At 41.3% G+C, this 20,490-nt stretch overlaps 1 protein-coding gene across 2 annotated transcripts in view; it reads left to right on the forward strand.

The window, feature by feature from the left end:
- Window positions 1-13,572, forward strand: part of SUZ12 (SUZ12 polycomb repressive complex 2 subunit) — a 39,280-nt gene extending 25,708 nt beyond the window's left edge. For both annotated transcript variants that reach the window (XM_061615343.1, XM_061615342.1), the window contains 8 exons: window positions 1,830-1,935; window positions 2,996-3,173; window positions 6,799-6,890; window positions 7,019-7,162; window positions 7,838-7,995; window positions 9,384-9,582; window positions 10,965-11,044; window positions 11,316-13,572. In XM_061615343.1, coding sequence (XP_061471327.1) covers window positions 1,830-1,935; window positions 2,996-3,173; window positions 6,799-6,890; window positions 7,019-7,162; window positions 7,838-7,995; window positions 9,384-9,582; window positions 10,965-11,044; window positions 11,316-11,664 — 1,306 coding nt within the window. In that variant the 3' untranslated portion in view covers window positions 11,665-13,572. The remainder of the gene's footprint in view (window positions 1-1,829; window positions 1,936-2,995; window positions 3,174-6,798; window positions 6,891-7,018; window positions 7,163-7,837; window positions 7,996-9,383; window positions 9,583-10,964; window positions 11,045-11,315) is intronic.
- Window positions 13,573-20,490: the final 6,918 nt, after the last annotated feature.

A 20,490-nucleotide genomic window follows, 5' to 3' on the forward strand; every position in this document is an offset into this window, starting at 1 on the left:
CCTGTTTCTGCCTAGTCACGAAAACAAGATCCAGAGTGTGGCCTGCCACATGCGTCAGGCAAATGACATGTTGGGACAGCCCCATGGTTATAGTGGCCATGAAATCCTGAACTGTCCCAGAATTAATGGTCTTTGTGTAGATGTTGAAGTCTCCCAGAACTAATAGTCTGGGAGTCTTCAACCCGGTCTCTAAGACCATCTCTGTAGCTCAGACGGGGAGACTGCTGGGCAGTGAGGCGGGCAGTAAAACAACAGAATCCCTAATCTGTCCCAGTTACCCAGTGCCAGGTACAAACATTCTAGGTCCCCACTCAAGTAGACAGGAGGCCTGGAGAGGGGGATTGAATCTCTGTAGGTCATAGCAGTTCCCCCTACCCGATCCTCAAGTCTACCCTGATGCTGCACTGAGTGCTCAAGTGGGCACAGGTAGGTGAGACCAACTCCAGTAATGCAGAGTAGGTTGGCCTTCTTATCCACAATCAGGTCATATATAAGGGAAATCTTATTTAAAGCTGATCAGCCTTCAGTAGCAGCAATTGCAGACCCGAGGGCTGGCTGGTAGGACAGCCACCATTTCTTAGACTGGAGAGGAGGGCAGCCCATGGTACAACCACTAAATTTCTGTGCTGTGTTCCCCTTACCTGGCTTGCCCTTCTTCCCACACCATACCTCCCCATGCCCAGGACTGCTGCAGTTGGGGGTCCCCTTGCACTCCCCAGCTGCTTTTGTCCCAGACACATTTTCCTTCTTCCCACCCAGAAGTTTCACACTATAAAATCCAAGCAGATAGACACTCCTCCCTTGGTGTCCAGACTCAGGCAGGGAGGCAAGATTTCAGGACAGCAACAGCGTGCAGGCAGGGCTGGTTAAATGGCTCACCTGCCAAGGTGAGTGGCTCCAGCTGTTGCTCCCTGTTCAGTAAGCCTCTTCAACTTTTCCAGTTTTTGGGGGGGGGGGGAACAGAAGGTTTTTGGGGTGGGGGACTGCTTCTTGGAGATCTTTTGCTCTTGCATGTTTGCTCTGCTCTGGTCCTTTTCCTCTCTGAGACTTCTTGTATCCTTTGGAATAGCATTATATTAATGGATAAATTATTTAGAAATTGATGAAATACTGTCAAGAAGTAAAGCCAACATGCTTCTGACTTATGTGCTCCTTTTAAAGTGTGTATTTACTGGAATTATTCCAATCTGGTAAAATGCTTAAAATATTAAGGAAAAAGGTAGAACATATATCCTTTTCTGTAAGTAGGCTGGACGGTTGTGATTAAATTGTAGCACACTGAGTGCACAAATTCTTCACATGAAAACAAAGCAAAAGCTACAAACTTGCAGCTCTTAAGTTTTGAACAAAATTTAATCAGCCAAGTTTTACTACTTCTGTTCTGTCCTTTCATGCATGATACTGGAACTTGAAGTCTAGAATTAACATGTTGCTAACATAGGTATATGTAGGTTTTTTCAGGTCTGCTGTAATGGGTTTAACATAGCCTTGTGCTTAGCTGTTTGCAAGGGCAGCTGCTGTTATTCTAATGAAATTGCACCTTATTAAATATTTTTTTCCCAGATTTAGGAACATTTGTGTTTGGTTTTTATGTAAAGTTGGGTATTTAGCAAACTGGCTGGGATTCAGAGTACCCCTTCTTCAGATGTGGATTTGGGGTAAAGGTGTGACATGCAGCTGTAATAGAAAGGGAAGCTTTTAAAAGCCTGAGTGTGCATGCAGTCCTGCCATGATATATGTGATGGATTCATGCAAATTACAATATAATGTAACCATTATTGAATATCAGCAAATGGAATTAAATTTTTATCTTTTTTTTTGTGGAACAGACGGCTGCAACTGCTTGATGGAGAATATGAAGTAGCCATGCAAGAAATGGATGAGTGTCCAGTCAGCAAGAAAAGAGCAACATGGGAGACTATACTGGATGGGAAGGTATGTATTTATTTATTTATTTATTTATTTATTTATTTATTTATTTTATATTCTGCGCTTCCTCCCAGAAGGAGCCTAGGGCAGCAAACAAAACACTAAAATGTCTCAAAAACAGATTTTAAAATATATTAAAACAAAACATATTTTTTAAAAAAGCTTTAAAAAACATCTTAGCAAGCAGTTCCAACATTAGATACAGACTGGGATAAGGTAAAGGGTAAAGGGGTGGTTATGGATAATAGCAGCCTCATTCCCCAACACTATGGCTCCCACTGAACTCCTTTTTTCAGCACTCAGCATGTGTTGTCTTTGGATGCTTGCTAAGTGCCATTTGTTAGTTGCTGGCTGTTCTGAATGTAGCCAGTGAGTTTGCAAATAAGTGTTGGCTTTGAGAAGGGGCATGCAGCATGTATTCCTCTGTTCAGTTTTTCTCACTGCATCAGCCAAAGCTTGCATGGTAGCATCTTATCACTGAACTATACCAGTGGCTTGGAATTAGTAGGATGGTCAGCAGTTTTGGGGGAATGGGAAGATGAATACTGAGGAGGGCAAACCCTGGGACCTCTAGTGCTACCCCCATTCTATCTGGGCGCGCCCTCCCCCCAAGAGTGTATCAGATCATACAAACCCTAAGTGTGCATAGGCTTGGGCATCAAGAAACACAGCCATGGGTGGGGCTATGCAGATAGAGCAATCTTAATTTTTAATAATGGGGGTCACCAGATGCAAGGAGCTGATTTAATCCTGACCACAGTGGCTTCTCTTATACGGGAATAGTTGTGCTTCAAATGGGAATGCTGCTGTTGTAGAATAAAAACTTATACCCTATCCCCAACATTGGATGGCCCAGTTCTCACTGAGAAGGGTCCTGGTGAAGGTGAAATTAGAAGTGGAGTGCATTGTGCTTCCTGTTTGATTCTTGCCATATAAACACAATATCTCCAGCTGTAATGGCAATAGTATTTTTTTCTCATTTCAGACTTGCAATATTTTTAAAAGCACTGAATGTCTTTTTGAAACTTCTCTTTGAAAATTTCAAAAAACAATATTTTTATTCCAGAGGCTGCCTCCATTTGAAACATTTTCTCAGGGACCCACACTTCAGTTTACCCTTCGATGGTCAGGAGAGGCAAATGATAAACCTACAACTCCTACAGCTAAGCCCCTTTCAACACGGAATTCAGAAAGTCTTCCTCAAGAAAACAAGCCCAGCTCTGTTAAACCTACACAGACTATAGGTAAGCAAATACTTGAAGTTGACATATGCCACCTACACAAATAACACTGCTTGCTTATCTTAGATTTTGTTTTCCTTAGCCCACTTCTTAAAACTGTTCTAATGTAGTTTTTGTGTGAGACTATTTGTAGTCTAAAATCAGAGCAAGATGTATGTTTGCGTGAAATTTAGCCAAAGTTTGGTAGGATTATGTGGATCATACTTAAATGTATTCGTTTGGGGGATTATCTACATGATCTTGTTGTGTCAGAATGCAGAATGTGCCTGTTTGCCCCCTGATAGGTTGTCCAGGAGAGATTCTGTCAGTTGTATGCTGGTCCATCTACGTTGCTTCAGATTTGTTCCTAGACCTAATTAAAGACGTTCAAATGTTAACCTTTAAAGACCTTAATGGTTGCATCCTGCATACCTTTGAGAACACCTGCTTCTATATTCATCACACCATGAGATCAGCAAATGAAGGCCTTCTCTGTGTCCCATCACTTTCATTGGTGAAATCTGTAAGGGGTCTTGGGAGAATGTTTTTTGGAATTCTGTGCCTAGGGAACTCCTGTTGATCCCTTCTTTATACAGGGTCTCTGCTCATTATTGCAGGTTTTCTAATGTTTGTTTCTGTTGGTGATTGTGACTTCAGTTTGTTCAACTGGTTTTAAGTCTATTGTGTTGATAGGTTTTTTCTACTTGCAGTTTTATTTCTATGCCACTTTAAATGCTTTTATACTTTAGATATGTATAATATAGAACAAATGTCAAGCTGTTAGCAAATGCTTGTGTTACCTGTTTTTCTGAAGCATCTAAACAGACTTCAGTATAACTCAGCTGTATTTTTTATTTTATTTTCATGGCTTGGATCGAGAGACATACCAATGGGGACGGGTAGGGAAAGGTGATTTTACACAGCACCCCAAAAGTATGTCACAAGGAATGAGGGATTGTCCTGAATGGGTTGGGCTGTGTGGTGAGATGCTAAGCAGGAGGAAGGGAGTTGCCAAAGATCAGATAGACAGCTTCTATAAGTGGAGCTCCACTTGCCAATGGGGCCTTCACTTCACATCTGCAGCATGTTTGTGATAGTTTTTTAGTTACACATAGTTTGATTAATTTTGTAAAATTTTCCATTTTCATCTTTCAGCAATTCATAAGCGACAAGAAATTGAGATTTCTGATAAATTACAAAAGGTGTTTAGGTTGAAGTAGGCTTACTTGGGTTTGTGGAATCCTAAATTATGCTTTTTGAGCTTTTTCGCAATCCTTATCCTCTGCTCTTGGCAATAAAACTGGGATATTCTGAATCCTAGTGTGTTTTGGAATGCAGGTGACTATATTGTGAGGAAAACAGCTATTTGCAATGTGTGTATCGTGTTCTCAAATTGGTCAGCCACATCTTGACAAACCCAGAAGCCTATTTTTAACAAGAGAATAATCTGACAGGTACCGATTTTTAAATCGTTCAAGCTTTGTTGCCTTTTGGTTTTGAACATTTTCTTGACACTCTTTCTTTTTTTCCCCTCAGCAACCTGTTAAAGCTTACTCTAAAGACTTCTCGTAATGGATTGGGAGTCGAGATTCAAACTGTAAAAACTCTAGTATTTTAAATGTTTCAGTAGTTTCAAGCAATGCTGGAAAAATATTCTTAGAACTGGTTTGATTCAGTTTCTTTGAATACTTGACCTAGGGATGGCTGAAATTGTGTTTATTTTTCCCCCAGGAGCTTCTAGTTCAAATGTAGAACAGTAATGTTCTCATGCATTTAGAATGCAGTATGGTGAGAACAAAGTAGTATTGGAATCTCCTTTAAAACAAGACAACTGCATAGGGGATTTATTTCCAATACTGTACTGAGTTAATGGCTAACTTTAATATTAAGATAGTTTGTTTGTATGTGATAATAGTCTCTAAATGTATGATGTAGTTTTTTTCATAGCATTCTACTTTTGTCGTTTATGAATTGCCTTTTATGCTCAAAGGCGATATATAGTCAGATAATAAAAACAGCTAAAATAGTTTTTAAAACAGTACAAAAAACTACTGAAAATAGATTTAAAAGCAAAACAAAATGAACACCTGAGGCAGAGAGACTGTTTCACCCAACTGGAAAAGCCTGGCAAAACAAAAATGTCTTCAATTGTTTCAGAAAAGTACAAATAGTGGGTGTCTGTTGTGTCTCAGCAGAAATGCTGTTCCATATTTAACAGCAAGTTGTTAAAATGATTTTCTTTGTATGTGTAAGGATAAGTACTACGATGCAGTTGCTGACTATTGTAACAATTAGAAACGTCAATAAATACCTGTGCAGACAACCATTGAGTGCTCCCGCCCCAAACAAGCAAATTGCTTAGACACGCTTTAACAATGCTGTTGGTTAGCAAATTCTGGTTAAAAGGAAACCCTGGCTAACGTTAGCATTGCTATTATGTCAGCAGAAAAGAACACAAGAATGGGTAACAGTTCCTTGGGGCGGTTGCAACAGTGGCAAAGTGTGCATAATGTGTGAGCCGTATCTCTAATGGGCATACAAAAAAAGTGGAGGTGGGAGCCTGTTTTTACTCACCTTGGCAGCATCTTAAGAGCCTGTAGATACAGAGCAGTTGTGGATGCGAGTACAAGTTTGTACCTAGTTCTTGGAGGAGATGGGGAAGAGAAGAGATGTGCTGTGTCCTGTCTACCACTTGCCAGACATTAGATGCCACTTGAACTACAGCAGTGCACTCCGCTAATTCTGCCACTGCAGCTATAGAGCAGCCTTATAGGGTCTGACAGTAAAGCACTTTGTAGCACGTCTAGATTACCCATAAAGTTAGGAAATGAGTCTGCTGAGGACATTTAAGGATAGATATCTGATGGCCCCTACCAAGAGTGTGAAAGGCTTATTGATTAACATTGTTTGTCTTTAGCAGTAAGGACTCTTGAACCATCTGTGTAGTTGCACAAAATTTCCATAATCTGAGTTGCTTCCGGTTTTTTTCATCAACATATAGCAGTGATACAAGTACTGTGAAGATTTAGATGCAGAGCAGTTTTCGCTCCCCAAAAGGTGGGAGAAGTGAAATTGATGTGAGAATGGCATGCATTTAGCCACAGTGACAGAGGTATTATAATGTCTGAAACATCATTTTGCCTTTTCTTTCTGAGGGTTGATATGGCTTTCTTCTTATCAAAAGATTCTCTAAAACCATAGTACGCTGCCATGCATATGGGTCAAAAGGAATGATCTACAGGGAGAAATTAAAATACAAGGTGTTTTTGTTCAGTTACTTGTTAACCAGTTCATATATTCACTAGGTTCTAGTGTGATATAGTAGATGGTGTGTCAGACATAGCTGCTCAGCCATGAAGTTTCTGTGTTTGCAATATTAACTTAATTATTTCTTCAAGAACAAATCTAGGCAGTATGTCAAGAAGGATAGATTGAAAGTAGTGCTAAAACCTGTCCTACATGTTGTCTTAATTAGAACACCTGTCTTGTGTTCTGAAACATGTTTAACTTTTCATTGAGACCACTCAATTGCCTTTTGCTAAACCAGCCATTAATAACAAAATTGTGGTACTCTGCTGACAAAACATTGAGTCTTATACAGAGTGTATTAAACTGTAGTACAGTTAGTGACAGCTATATTCTCTTTCAGCTGTAAAAGAACCTTTGCCACCAGACCTTCAGGCAAGAAAAGAAAGGGATGTTCCAAATGAGTCTCGACAGAAACTGAGAATATTTTATCAGGTATTGAAAATCTAATGTTTGACTGATAACAGCATATGATTAAACCTGGCACTAGCAAGCGCTACTTCCACTCTGCATAGAAAAAGAGGAGACAACTTTATATTAATACAAACTGTTGTTTTTGCCAGTTTCTGTACAACAACAATACAAGGCAGCAGACCGAAGCTAGAGATGACTTGCATTGCCCTTGGTGCACGCTGAACTGTCGTAAACTTTACAGCTTACTCAAACATCTCAAGCTATGTCACAGCCGGTTTATTTTCAATTATGTGGTAGGTATTCTTCCTTGTATCTCTAACATCTCTTGTATGGACAGAATCCAGTTACTGCTCTTGTTCTCACAAAATGACTTTTGATCTAGCGGAGGCATCCACTAACAGAAGAGTACAAGAGGTAATTCTGCCAATTCCCCATCCCCCATGCATCCCTGGTAAATCAGCTCCAGAGAGTTGGAGTATCCTCCATAACAGTGTGGAACATGGCATGGGGGACTGCAGGGGAAGATGCTTCCACTGCCTCAAACACCCTTCTCTGAGCCAAGGGTAGCAATTGGTATTACCTGCATGGAAGATTGTTCTTTTTTTATATACATTTATGTGATAGTGAGTCAGAAGGTCAAATGGAACAAATTGGTACTTCCAGTGCAGAACAACCAAGAGCGCAGCTACAGTAACTGTCATGAATAATGTGTCTGTCACTTTTTAATACATTTAATAGCTGAAAACATACTAATGATGGCTGAAACTCGGTTTGTAATCATTATGTGACAAGATTGGAAAACTCATTATTTTCAATCCTGTTAGCACTGCTTTTTCAGTATCCAAGGGCTTTAGCTAGAGTAAGAGATGGCCAAAAACAGCAGTTTCACTAAAGTAGAATTGTTGAGTTGTGGGAGGAATACCTGCTTGCAGTTAACCCTTACTGTGCTAAATATTTATTTATTACAGTATCATCCAAAAGGTGCTAGGATAGATGTTTCTATCAATGAATGTTATGATGGCTCCTATGCAGGAAATCCTCAGGATATTCATCGTCAGCCTGGGTTTGCATTTAGTCGTAATGGGCCAGTCAAAAGAACACCAATTACACACATTCTTGTATGCAGGTTGGTAGAAAACTGTGTTCTGCAAATATCTGTAAATTTTTGTATTTCCTATCTGTAAGATATTATTTGTTTGTTGAAACATTTCTGTACTGTCTTCCATTGAAAATCTTGAGAAAGTTTACAACAGTTTTATTCCAGCGAGTTCTTGATCATGTTTTTCTTACATTGTCACATTGGAAATTTAAAATTGCCCTCTTTGTTACGACATGGATATTATAGTGGTACATTCCATTAAACTTTACTGGTACCTATGCTGCTTGTAAAATAAAGCCAGTGGTGGTGACTGACGTAGAGCCAGAGCATTTCCTCTCTGGCATGACCTTTCAAGTAGAGACCTTACCCCAGTCTGCGTCTGTGTTGAAATTGTTTTTTCTTGTTTTTAAAGCTTTTTTTTAAAAGATGTTTTAATGTTTTTAAGGATGCTTTGTTGTAATATTTTAAAGTCTGTTTTTATGATGTTTTAGTGTGTTTTTAGTGCTTTTGTTTGCTGCCCTGAAATCCTGGGAGGAAGGGCGGGAAATAAATAAATAAATAAAAATCAGCAAGTCTAAACAAAAGTTAAATTTAGGACCATCAACTGAAGAAGTTTAATTCTGTCTGCCCTTTAAAACACTTGCATATTACCAAAAATCATGGTCGCTTTGCTCTTCCCCAGTCCTGGAGCTAAGCCGTTGTTTTGATTAGCATTATATCTGAATCCGGGCTCATGGTTTGGCTCCCCAGGCAGCTTGTGGTTTGTTTTGGAGCAAGACACCATTAGCCTGAATTCAGACATAATGCTAAGTCAAACCATGGCTTAGCTCCCTGGAGCGCAGCAGAAGCAGGGAAAGAGCAAAGTGGCCACATGATGCTTGCTTGTTCATGCCAAGCCATAGTCTGACATGGTGTTACATGTTAACATGGCCACTGTGGCAAGTGAAAATGTGGAAGTCTGCGTTGACATATTGAAGGAATTATTTTCAGTAACTTAATCTGCAGTCCTAACCCTTTTACTTGGGAGTAAGCCCTGTTGGATTTAATAGGACATACCTCTGAGTAGACAAGGTTGGGATTGTGCTGTTACTGTAGTGATCAGAAACCTATAGCAATAGGAGTCAGAAAATTAAAAATGAAATCTCTTTATTCTTATTCTGCAATATCCAACTAATGTTGTTGGCAGGGTAGTGTCTGTGACGCTCTCCTCTTACCAGATTGTGATTTTGAGTCAGGGTCATGGATTACATGATATGCAATGGCAGAAAACTCAAAACTGGCTCTTTTGGGTTCTAGGAGATGTGATGTAACTGAGAGCTGACTCTGATCCAATTCAGATACGTTGCAGATTCCTATTTCATTGCTGCCAGGATGTTTATGTTCCTGCTACAAAGCATGCATGCTTCCTTTTTTAGACCAAAGCGTACAAAAGCTAGCATGTCTGAGTTTCTTGAATCTGAAGATGGCGAAGTGGAACAGCAAAGGACATATAGCAGTGGGCACAATCGATTATACTTCCACAGTGATACATGCTTACCTCTCCGTCCACAAGAAATGGAAGTTGATAGTGAAGATGAAAAGGACCCCGAGTGGCTAAGGGAGAAAACGATCACGGTAATTTTGTTATATAGCCAAACTCATAGAGTTAATCTGTGTGGATCCACTTGCAAATAGTCCTTATTTTGCTAAGCAATATTTCTGCTTTCCGACAAGCACAAATCCACATAGTATGCCTTCCACCTGGTATTCTTGCACAAATCACTTTGTGCTACCCTGTCTTAGTCTACTAACATAATTGTGGGTTGGTGAAATCTTGGATGAGAACAACAGATAAGGAGCTTGGCGATAAAAAGAGGCCAGATTTATAGTTGTGACTGGCAGAGGGCAGTTATGATAACATGCTCACACATCTTGTGCTGAAAAACATTTCTAGAATTGTCAGATACTAAATGTCTGTTAGTAGCTATTACGGCAGAATACATCTCTTGGGCAGTATTGGAATATTGAAGAATACTGATAGGGCTAATCTGGCAAGGAAACATTTTTAAGAGTGGCATCCAATGTCAGATAAGCAGACTTTGCCTGCCTCTCCTCACACCTGTAGTCCCCATGCCCCCACCCCAGATCTGCTCTGGAGGGTGCCCCACCCTTCCAGGTTTTTCAGGGTGCTGTAGAAGAAAGGGGAATTCCACCACTGATGTCCATGATGGCAGACTGACATAGTTTGATTTCACCCTAATAATGCTCCTAATACCAAACTTTGGCCTGGCAGAGTTTGCGGTGATGAAGATCTCGCCTCGGACCAGAAAAGGATCCCAATCCCCGTTTTAAATCTTTAAATATTCCATATCGATAACACCTTTAGATTCCATTAATTTGATACAATTTCCTTAAAACACACTATTTTTATTCAACTCCAGAATTTTTGTTTCACTGCAATCTCACCAAATGTGTAACATACGCTTTTTGATGTTTGCCTATCCAGCATTCAGCTTTACCTCCCATTTTCATCTTTGATTTAACATGGGGTCGTATCCTATCTAGCCATTATTTTAAATGAAATCTCCAATTTGAAAAACAGTAAATTTAAACAAAACCTGTTCGGGTGATTTACATCCACCTGTAAAGGGGTGAGTGGACTTCTGCCTCTCATTTCTTTGCCACGGGAAAAAGTAAGCAAAAGAACCAAAGCTATTCTCTGTTAGTGTAAGCATTTAGATGTGAGTGCAAGCCCCTCTCCCTGTATTCCCCGTTTCCATTCCCAAATATCTTTAATGTTATGTTTTCGATTTCTTTCTAAAGGAACTTGCAGGACAGTTGGAGTAAAACCTTTTGTCTTTATACAGCTCTAGCTGCATAGTTCTAGCTGTGGGGCATTGTACAGACTATGCAGAACAATTAAGGCAATAATAAGCACACGTTGGGGAAATAAGCAAAGCATCACCACACTAAAAATCATGCATGTTTATGACCTTTAAATGGTTGTCTCACTGCAGCAAATTGAAGAGTTTTCTGATGTTAATGAAGGAGAGAAAGAAGTGATGAAACTATGGAATCTACATGTTATGAAGCACGGGTATGTTTGAACTTTACATGTCTTCAAACTGGAAAGTGATTAGGTTACAAATAGAAATAAAACAATAACTGTTTTAATGTGTCTTTTTTGGTTGTGTGAAGTACTGAACGTTTTAAAACGCACATGTAGGAATCATGGAGAGGCAAGTAATTCATGACAGCATGTCTGGACTGGATACTGAGAAAATATTGAAAACCCCAATTTTGGTATTGTAGCCATCTCTGTGCACCCAAATCTGTAATAATACCTTGCCTTGTTTTTTATGCTACAGGTTTATTGCTGACAATCAAATGAATCATGCCTGTATGCTGTTTGTTGAAAATTATGGACACAAAATAATTAAGAAGAACTTATGTCGAAACTTTATGCTTCATTTGGTCAGTATGCATGACTTTAATCTTATAAGCATAATGTCAATAGACAAAGCTGTTACTAAGCTTCGAGAAATGCAACAGAAGTTAGAAAAAGGAGAGTTTACTGCTACCACAACAACTGAGGAGATTTCTGAAGAACAAACTGGGATAACTAATGGCTGCAGTGAAACTAACACTAGGGAGAGACCTTCGGAAATGGATACTATCTCATGCATGACAAAACAAAATAGAAAACAGAAGATCTGAAAAGAAGAGTAAAGGGCATTCAACGGACAAATACTGAAATGACATTTTAAGATGCATGAACTATGTAAGGAAAGATGCACAAGGTTCCTAACAGGCACTGCTGGAAACAATGGATTTCAACAAGGATAGTGTTAATATGGTTCCTATTGAGTTAATTATGCAAGTGCTACATGTATATCAGTTCTAGTGATGTAATGACAATACTCAAAGTTTGAGCATGAAGAGCAATACAATTTTTGGGAATTTTAATTATGAATTGTACTGAATTTACATAACTTCAGTATATGTAAACCAGTTTTGATATAAAGATTTTTTGCATCTGTACTGGCTGTCTTTCCTACCATGGAATTAAAAATTAGGGAAAGAGATTAGGACAGTTTATGATTCGTACTTAAACATTCTTTAGGTTAACTTTTTGTGGCAAAGTACGTGCCATTTAAAGTTTACCTTGATCTTTTTTGTTTTTATAAATAAGTGTCAAACTACAGATTGCAAATTTTTAAACACACTTTTTAAACATTCAGCTGTAACATAGCACTTCTTTGTCTCATGTCTGTTTGGAAAAACCTTTCCTTTTCTCTTTGCAAACACAGGGAAATACTAATTGTGACCGTAGTCCAAAAGAGTTTGTAGATAATAGATCACCAGGTATACTAGATCAAAACTTTTACCTACTTAAGCAGAACTGTTTAGATATGTATAATGGAATGCTGTGTTAACACCTAGAAATACTGAAGGCTATGGTGGGCAGTGCCTGGATATGTGCTTATTTTGCCTATATACAGACTGCAAGATCAAAGCATGGAGTTAAGAGAATTTTTGGATGCCACTTTTGAGGGGGAAGTGCACTGTAAAATTAGGCCAGAAAATGTGTTGCACTTATGCAAGTATTCTGTCATGTATTGCATTCAATACAGATGCTAACTAAATAGTCTTGTGCAGTCTTGCACTGCTGTTAACACATTTTATGCATATGTTTACAGATTTTCTTTTTTCCAATGGAAAGTAGTTTCACTACTGGTACAGTATCAGCACCAAGGGTTTATTCCAGCAAGCACTGTGGCTGAGTGACATCACCTCATTTTTTAAATTCTTAAATAGTTCATTTCTCATATTCTTTATTTATAAAGGATTGATTATGTAAATACAGGTATTGCTATTTTTTTTTATTTCATTCCACCACCGCAAGAAGGCAGTTTCTTGTTTTTTGTTCGGGGTGGGGGAGAAGCTTTTTAATGGTTTTTTCCAGAAATTTATAAAACTGTAAATACTGACTTTGGTCCCTAAAGATGTGTTTAACTGTGAGACTATTTAACTAATGGTGTGGCTGTGATTTGTCATCCAGTATTAAGTTCTTGGTCACAGATTTGTGTCAATAGGAAAGAGGGAGACGGCAGCTTTCATTAGACTTCTTGATTTTTCTGCTCTGAGTTGTAGCAAACTCTTACTACACATAAATAGCTGGTCAAGCATTTCTCTTGAGCTTTTATTTGCTAAAGCTGTGCACATATGTAAAAATATATATTTTAGGAGAGATGTAGTTCTAGATCTATTGCTTATGTCACTTCTTAAGCAGTCGCGCTCTTAATGCTTAAAAGGAGGCTAGCATTGTTTGCACAAAAAGTTGGTGACCCCCAAAAATAGTAATGAAATTACTTCTGTCCAGTAAACTTTGTATGTCATGTCCATTTATAATAAAAACTGAGAATCCCTTTGTTTCTATTTATAATAAAGATGGATTTTCTATATGTACCCTTAATGACTCTTTCAAGAAATCATGTAAACTGGGTGAACATTTGAATGGTACAGTAGATATAAAGAGAAGTGTTTAATGGACCTTTTTGTTTTTACATTAAATGTTTATTTGAAATTGGATTTTGTACATAAAGTTCAATAATATAAAATCTGCCAAGGTGTGCTGTTGAATCTTTTAATGTGCATCCAGATTCTTTTTTCATAAAAAGTATGATTCGGACTTGGAACCAGGCATATCTAGTTCTGAAAACACTTTATAGTGTCTGAATTTAGAAGATGTATTGTGATCTGCAGTCTGACATGAAATGGACAGTTCTCTAGGCATTGTCACTATATTTTTCTTTAAATTATATCTGCGTATTTTCCCCTTTTTAGCAAAAGACAAGCTGTTACAAGCAATCCTCATTTCATGCCTCTGAGCTTGAAATGATTTAGCCAGGCATGCATTTGACTGGTGATTGCACAGTAGTTCTTAATAACCTGATCCCAGAATTCTGCCTTAAATTCATGAATTTGTTACTAACGGTAATGGAGGCTTTAGGAATTTGCACACCCCAGTGGCAACAGTGTATCCATGAACGTTGAAGCCATTTCCAATTTATGGATTAAAGGGTACATTTAGCCTTGTTTTTACTTCACTTGAACACTAGGTGTGACTGCTTGGCCCACTCTTGATAAATATGCAGAATCTCAAAGCAAGAATAATGGGAGTTCGACAATCCAGCCCTTTCAGTGCTTCTGAATAAATGTAGAGTTCTGAAGAGTGAGTAGCTGGCATCTGGTTGCCTGCTCCTAGCTCCTTTGGGCTGCTGTCTGTCCGGACAGCTGAAGTCCCTGGTTAGTGCTGCAAGGACTAAGACCCCCTGCCTGGCCCTTGCTCCAGAGAGAGGCTGTAGTTAATCTCACAGCCCCTTGCAACAGCTGCTGGTTCGGCCAGGAGGCATAAAAGCCCACCTGTCCTTGGGGAGCCCCTTAGGGAGGGCGAGGGCACTACCCCCTTCTGTTACTTATTCTTGTTTTGTATTTCTTAATTTGTTTTCTGTTAACCAGTCTAGAGGGGATTGGTGGTGGGGAGGGTGTGTGGTGCATGTGTAGTTCCTGCACAGGGTGGGAGCCTGTGCAGTGAACTGAATGAGAGGAGAAAGTTGCCAGATGCCTTCAGAGTGAGAGTCTGTAACTGGCAGAAGGCTGGCCCTCCCTGGGTGTGAGACAGGAGGGGGAGTCGATGGGCCCTGTGTGAAAAAGTTTGAATGGGTGTGACTGTTCCCATTCCTCACAGAGGCCTACTGGGATAATTCGCTCCGGCAGGCTTTGTTGGTGGGCTTGTGTTGGGCCCATATTAGGTGTCTAGGAGGAGTCAGTGCGGAGGAACATGGGTGATGCTACCCCAATTTCAGTGATTACGGGCAGAGGGAAATATAGCCATGGGGAGGTGGTGAATTACCCTAGAAGGCGAAGGCAAGGCTATCTGCGCCTTGTTCCTTGCTGCCACTCCTCTCATGGTTTGGTTCCTCGTTGCTCATCTGCTGTGCCCACTGGCCTGTGTGTGTTGTTGTTTAACGCCAGATCGGTACATAACTCTCATCCATGACTTGATTGTGGATGAAGGTGCCGATTTGGTGTGTATTACCGAGACATGGGTGGGTGAGCTTGGAGGGGTTGATCTGACCCAGCTTTGCCCACGTGGATACTCGCTGCTGCACCAGCACAGGCTGCAGGGACAGGGGGGAGGAGTTGCTGTGGTCTACAGAACTTCCATCTCTGTCACCAGGAAACCACTCTGTCTTGGAGCTGGCTGTGAGGGCCTGCACCTGGTGTTGGGCCGAGGAGACAGTAAACTAGGATTGCTGCTGGTGTACCGTCCACCCTGCTGCCTCGCAGCTTCTCTGACCGAGCTGATGGAGGTCATCTCGACTGTGGCGTTGGAGGAGCCCAGAACAATAGTGCTGGGTGATTTCAATGTCCATGCTGAGGCTGCCTCTAGTGTTCTGGCTCGGGACTTCATGGCCTCCATGACGACCATGGGGCTGTCTCAACTTGTTACTGGGCCAACACATAGGGCAGGGCACACCCTCAACTTGGTTTTTGCTCCAGGTGGAGGAAGGGATGGTCTGGAGATAGCAGGGGTGGATGTCACTCCATTGTCATGGTGAGATCACTTCCTAGTGAAGTTTAGACTTACGGCTCCAATCCCTTGCAGGGGTGGTGGACAGATTAAGATGGTCCACCCCTGGAGCCTAATGGAATCCACTGGATTCCTGAATGCCCTAGGGGAGTTCCCAGTAGATAGAGCAGGTGACCCTGTTGAAGCCCTTGTCACGCTGTGGAACAGTGAGGCGCGTCGGGCTCTCAACACAATTGCCCCCGAGCGCCCTCTCCGGCACTGTGGAGCCTGGCTTGCACCTTGGTACACCAGTGAGCTAAGGGCAATGAAACAGGCTGGACGACAGCTAGAGTGCAAGTGGCAAAAGACGTGCTGTGAGGCTGATCGGGCACGAGTAAAACAACATAACCGTGCCTACTGTGTGGCGGTGAGGGTGGCAAAGAAGGCCCACTTCTCTGCCTCCCATCGGACCCTCAAGTAGCTGTCTGGTGGAGCTTTTCTGTATTGTCAGGGGTCTGTTGACATCAACTCCAGGAAATGGGAGTTCTAGACCCTTCGGAGGCCCACTGTGAATTGTTTGCAAGGCACTTTGAGTTGCTCGTCTCCTTAGCAGTCTTGATGCCCCATCCACATCTACTGTAGTCCCCAATGAGGTGTCCAGTGCAACGTCTGCTGCAACTTCTTGGGAACGGTTTCAGTTGATGCAGCCTGATGACGTGGACAAAGTGCTTGCGACGATGTAGCAACATGTCTTCTCAACCCTTGCCCTTCTTGGCTTATTAAAGCTGCTGAAAGGGTTTGACTGAGTGGATCCAGGATGTGGTCAATGCATCATTGCGAGAGGGAGTGGTTCCAGCCGCCTTGAAAGAGACAGTGATTTGACCTGAAAAAACCCACCCTGGACCCATTGGTTTGTGACAACTACCAACCGTTTGAAAATACCCCCTTCTTAGGGAAGGTGATTGAGAGGGCTGTGGCACAGCAACTGCAAATACTCTTGGATGAAACAGATAATCTTGACCCATCCCAGTCTGGGTTCAGGCCTGGTTATGGGACTGAATCGGCCTTGGTTGCCCTGATGGATGACCTTTATTGGGAGAAGGACAGGGGGAGTGCGACCCTGTTGTTCTTACTTGACCTATCAGCGGCTTTTGATACCATTGACCATGGTATCCTTCTGGGCTGAGATGGGTATTGGAGGCACTGTTTTACAGTGGTTCCGATTCTATCTCCAGGGTCGTTCTCAGAGAATAGCATTGGGTGACTATCTTTCGGCGCCCTGGCAGCTGTGCTGTGGGGTGCCACAGGGTATCATCTTGTCTCCCATGCTGTTTAACATCTATATGAAGCCCTTGGGAGCAGTCATCAGGAGCTTTGGGGCGAGGTGTCAGCAATATGCTGATGATACCAAGCTCTATTTCTCCATAACATCTGAATCGGGATAGGCCATGCAAGCCCTGGTCCACTGCCTGGACTCGGTGGTGGGCTGGATGAGGGCCCATAAACTGACTCTGAATCCTAGGATGACGGAGGCACTGTGGGTTGGTGGTTCCCGAGTTTGGATAATTGGTCAGTTGCCTGCTTTGGATGGGGTCGTACTCCCTCTGAAAGAGCAGGTCCGTAGTCTGGGGGTGCTCCTGGATCCATCTTTATCACTAGAGGCGCAGGTGACCTCAGTGGCTAGGAGTTCCTTTTATCAGTTTTGGCTGGTAAGGCAACTGCAGCCGTTTCTGGACCGGGATAGCCTGACCACTGTTGTCCACACACTGGTAACCTCTAGGCTGGATTACTGTAATGCACTCTATGTGGGGCTGCCCTTGAGGTTGGTCCGGAACCTGCAGCTGGTGCAAAATGCGGCGGCAAGACTGCTCACTGGAGCAGAGTATCCCCAACATGTCACCCTGCTGCTGAAATAATTGCACTGGCTACCCATTTGCTACCGGGCCAAGTTCAAGGTTCTAGTTTTGGTGTTCAAAGCCCTATACAGCTCAGGACCAGGATACCTGAAAAACAGTCTTACCCTTTATATACCCAGTCGATCACTGCGCTCTGCAGCCTCCTGCACAATATAGGAAATGGACCTTTAGTGTGGCGGCACCTAACCTGTGGAATTCCCTCCCTTTGAATATTAGGCAGGCGCCATCTTTTCGGCGCCTTTTGGAGACTTTCCTCTTTCAGCAAGCCTTTTAAGTTGAGACCTATCCCAGTCAGCATCTGTGTCAGAATTGTTTAATATGCTTTTTAATAATGTTTTTAACCCTTTTAAAAAAAATTTAAAATGTTTTTAATGCAGTTTTGTTTTAATGTATTTTAAGATCTGTTTTTATGATGTTTTAAAGTGTTTAGTGCTTTGTTTGCTGCCCTGGGCTCCTGCTGGAGGAAGGGCGGGATACAAATTGAATAAATAAATAAATAAATAAGAGCAACTGAACTAACTAGTATGTGAGCTCTTCACACGTTTAGTTGTCAAATGACCTCAGTGGATCTGCCTATTCTTAGGTTCCTTAAATCATAATTTTAAGCACCTCATCTTTTCCTTCATCCGTGCCCCTCTTTATTCTAATGGCAAATGGTAGAGAAGGGTCAATCTATCTATGAATAAACAAACAAACGGAAGTGCTGGTAGTGTAGTGCCTAGATGATACTTGTTAGTATAAAGGCATCTGAAGCCATAAATGCATTGCTCAATAGCCCTGATCTCTTCTGCTTAGTCTGATGCATGTTTATACATTTGCTACTGTTCTATGGTCATGTATTAAATTTCTAATTATTTTGGGTAACAGTAAGAGAGTTCAACTGGTGCTTAAAACATCCAATCTCAGCTGTATATTTTGATGGACAATGCATAATATGATCACTCCTTTTTATAATTAGATTTTATTTTGACATTAAGTTGAAAATAAAAAATGTAAACGTACTGCCTTCAAGTCCATTCCGACTTATGGCGACCCTATGAACAGGGTTTTCATGAGGCTGAGAGGCAGTGACTGGCCCAAGGTCACCCAGTGAGTTTCATGGCTGTGTGCGGATTGGAACCCTGGTCTCCCAGGTCGTAGTCCAACACCTTAACCCAGTGATTCTCAAACTTCTTTGTTTCGCGGCACACTGTGAAACATAAAAATTTTCTGGCGCACTTTGTGTACAAAATTAAATATATATTAATATATTTTAAACTATGAATAAAAATAAACTATAGAAAACTATTACCCTATACAAATGGGTTTCTTCTCATTTTTAATATATACTTTCATAATATTTGAGGCACACCTAGCTACCTCTTAGGGCGCGCTAGCGTGCCTGGGCGCACCGTTAGAGAATCACTGCCTTAACCACTACGCCACACTAGCTCTTAAGTGGAAAATAGATGCCTCCTGGAGAAAGGTGCATGAGAAATTGTTGAGGAATCCAAATTACATTCTTGAAAGGACGTGTATTTTTTTTCTTACAAGTTGAAAATAGATGCGAGAAAAAAATACACCTCCTTTCAAGAATAATATAATTTGGATTCCTCAATAAGATAACCTTTCCCCAGGAGCCATTAGGTAGGGCCATGTTTTAATGCCAATTAAAAGTCCCTGAGAGCCATATGAAACAAATGTGGAGATGGCTTCTTTTGGCAAGACCTCATATACCTCATTAACACAACTCACTTTTTTCATGATTACAATACTAAGACATACTGAACCCTAAAGCAGAGGGCCTGAGAGTTCAGAATTGAATAAAAGGATTTTATTTGAAAAATTGTCTTCGGAAGACAGCTATTTTTAAAGTAAGCGTGTTTGCTGTTACAGTGCTCTGAATCAGAGATGGGCCTTCCAGAAGTTGGTGGACTCCAAATCACTGATGGGACTTGGGACTCACATAGGGTTGCCAGGCTCAGGGCCTGAGAATGATTCTGTATCTTTAGGAGAAGAGAAAATTCAGCCAAGTGCAGGTTTTCTTGCAACACTATAATGGGAAAAAACACAAGGTGAAATTCTCCCTTCCCCCTGCACAACTTTTAAAGATACAGAAGACCTCTTGGAGGCTGGGCCTGGCAACCAAGAGGTCTTCTATATCTTTAAAAGTTGTGGAGGAGGAAGGGAGAATTCCACCTTGTGGTATTTCCTGTTACAGTGTTGCAAGAACACCTGCACTTGGCTGACTTTCTCTCTTCTCCTAAAGATACAGGATCAGTCTCAGGCCCCGAACGTGGCAACCCTAGGGCACAGTCATGGCCCCTTGCTAAGCGTTACACCAGTTTAATGAGAAGCGAGGGGTGGGGAGGTTCTATGGCTTAGAATTAGGAAATGGAAACTTGGCAATGTAGGAAAGGCAAGTTTGAGGATGGTCAATGCTGAGTTTGGGGTAGAAAGCATAAGAAATTGCTTATTATGTATGAGGTAAATGGGTGAACTTGTGACCTGGAATTTGACAGGTGATTTTGCTTCCCTAGACTTTGATGGAGTACCTTTTAGGAAAATATTTCTTCATTTGTACTGTCTTTTGGGGAAATTGTTGTGTTTAGGTCAAGGGAATATCTAGTATGCGCCATTACCCATGAGTTGTACAACATGTTTATACTTTTCATTTAAAAGGCAATAGTTTATAAATGTGTCTGTCACACACACCCGCCTACATGCTCAAAATGAACCTGTTGTGAGAGTAGGTTAAGTTGTGTTGGGGAGGGGTAAATGTAATGTTGAGTGGCCAACAGGCAGAGGAGATTGGTTGGAAAAGGACAGCATGGCTTTCTGAGGGACAGAAAAGGATGGGGGGCGGGGAAGAAATAAGAGATGGAAATATTTACCAGTCCTCTCAGTCTTTAAGTGAACTTGATCCACCCAGTGGGCTGATTGCCATTGACAGGGAGCTGTTTGCAAAGGAACAATTGGGAGCTCAGTGATGGTCTCAATAGTTCCTTTGTAGCCATGTCTGTGGGATAGGTGGATGTGGCTTGTGAGAAATGGCCCTGTGGGCCCAATTGG

This window comes from Rhineura floridana, chromosome 3 (genome assembly GCF_030035675.1).
Source record: "Rhineura floridana isolate rRhiFlo1 chromosome 3, rRhiFlo1.hap2, whole genome shotgun sequence".
NCBI classification, from domain to species: Eukaryota; Metazoa; Chordata; class Lepidosauria; order Squamata; family Rhineuridae; genus Rhineura; species Rhineura floridana.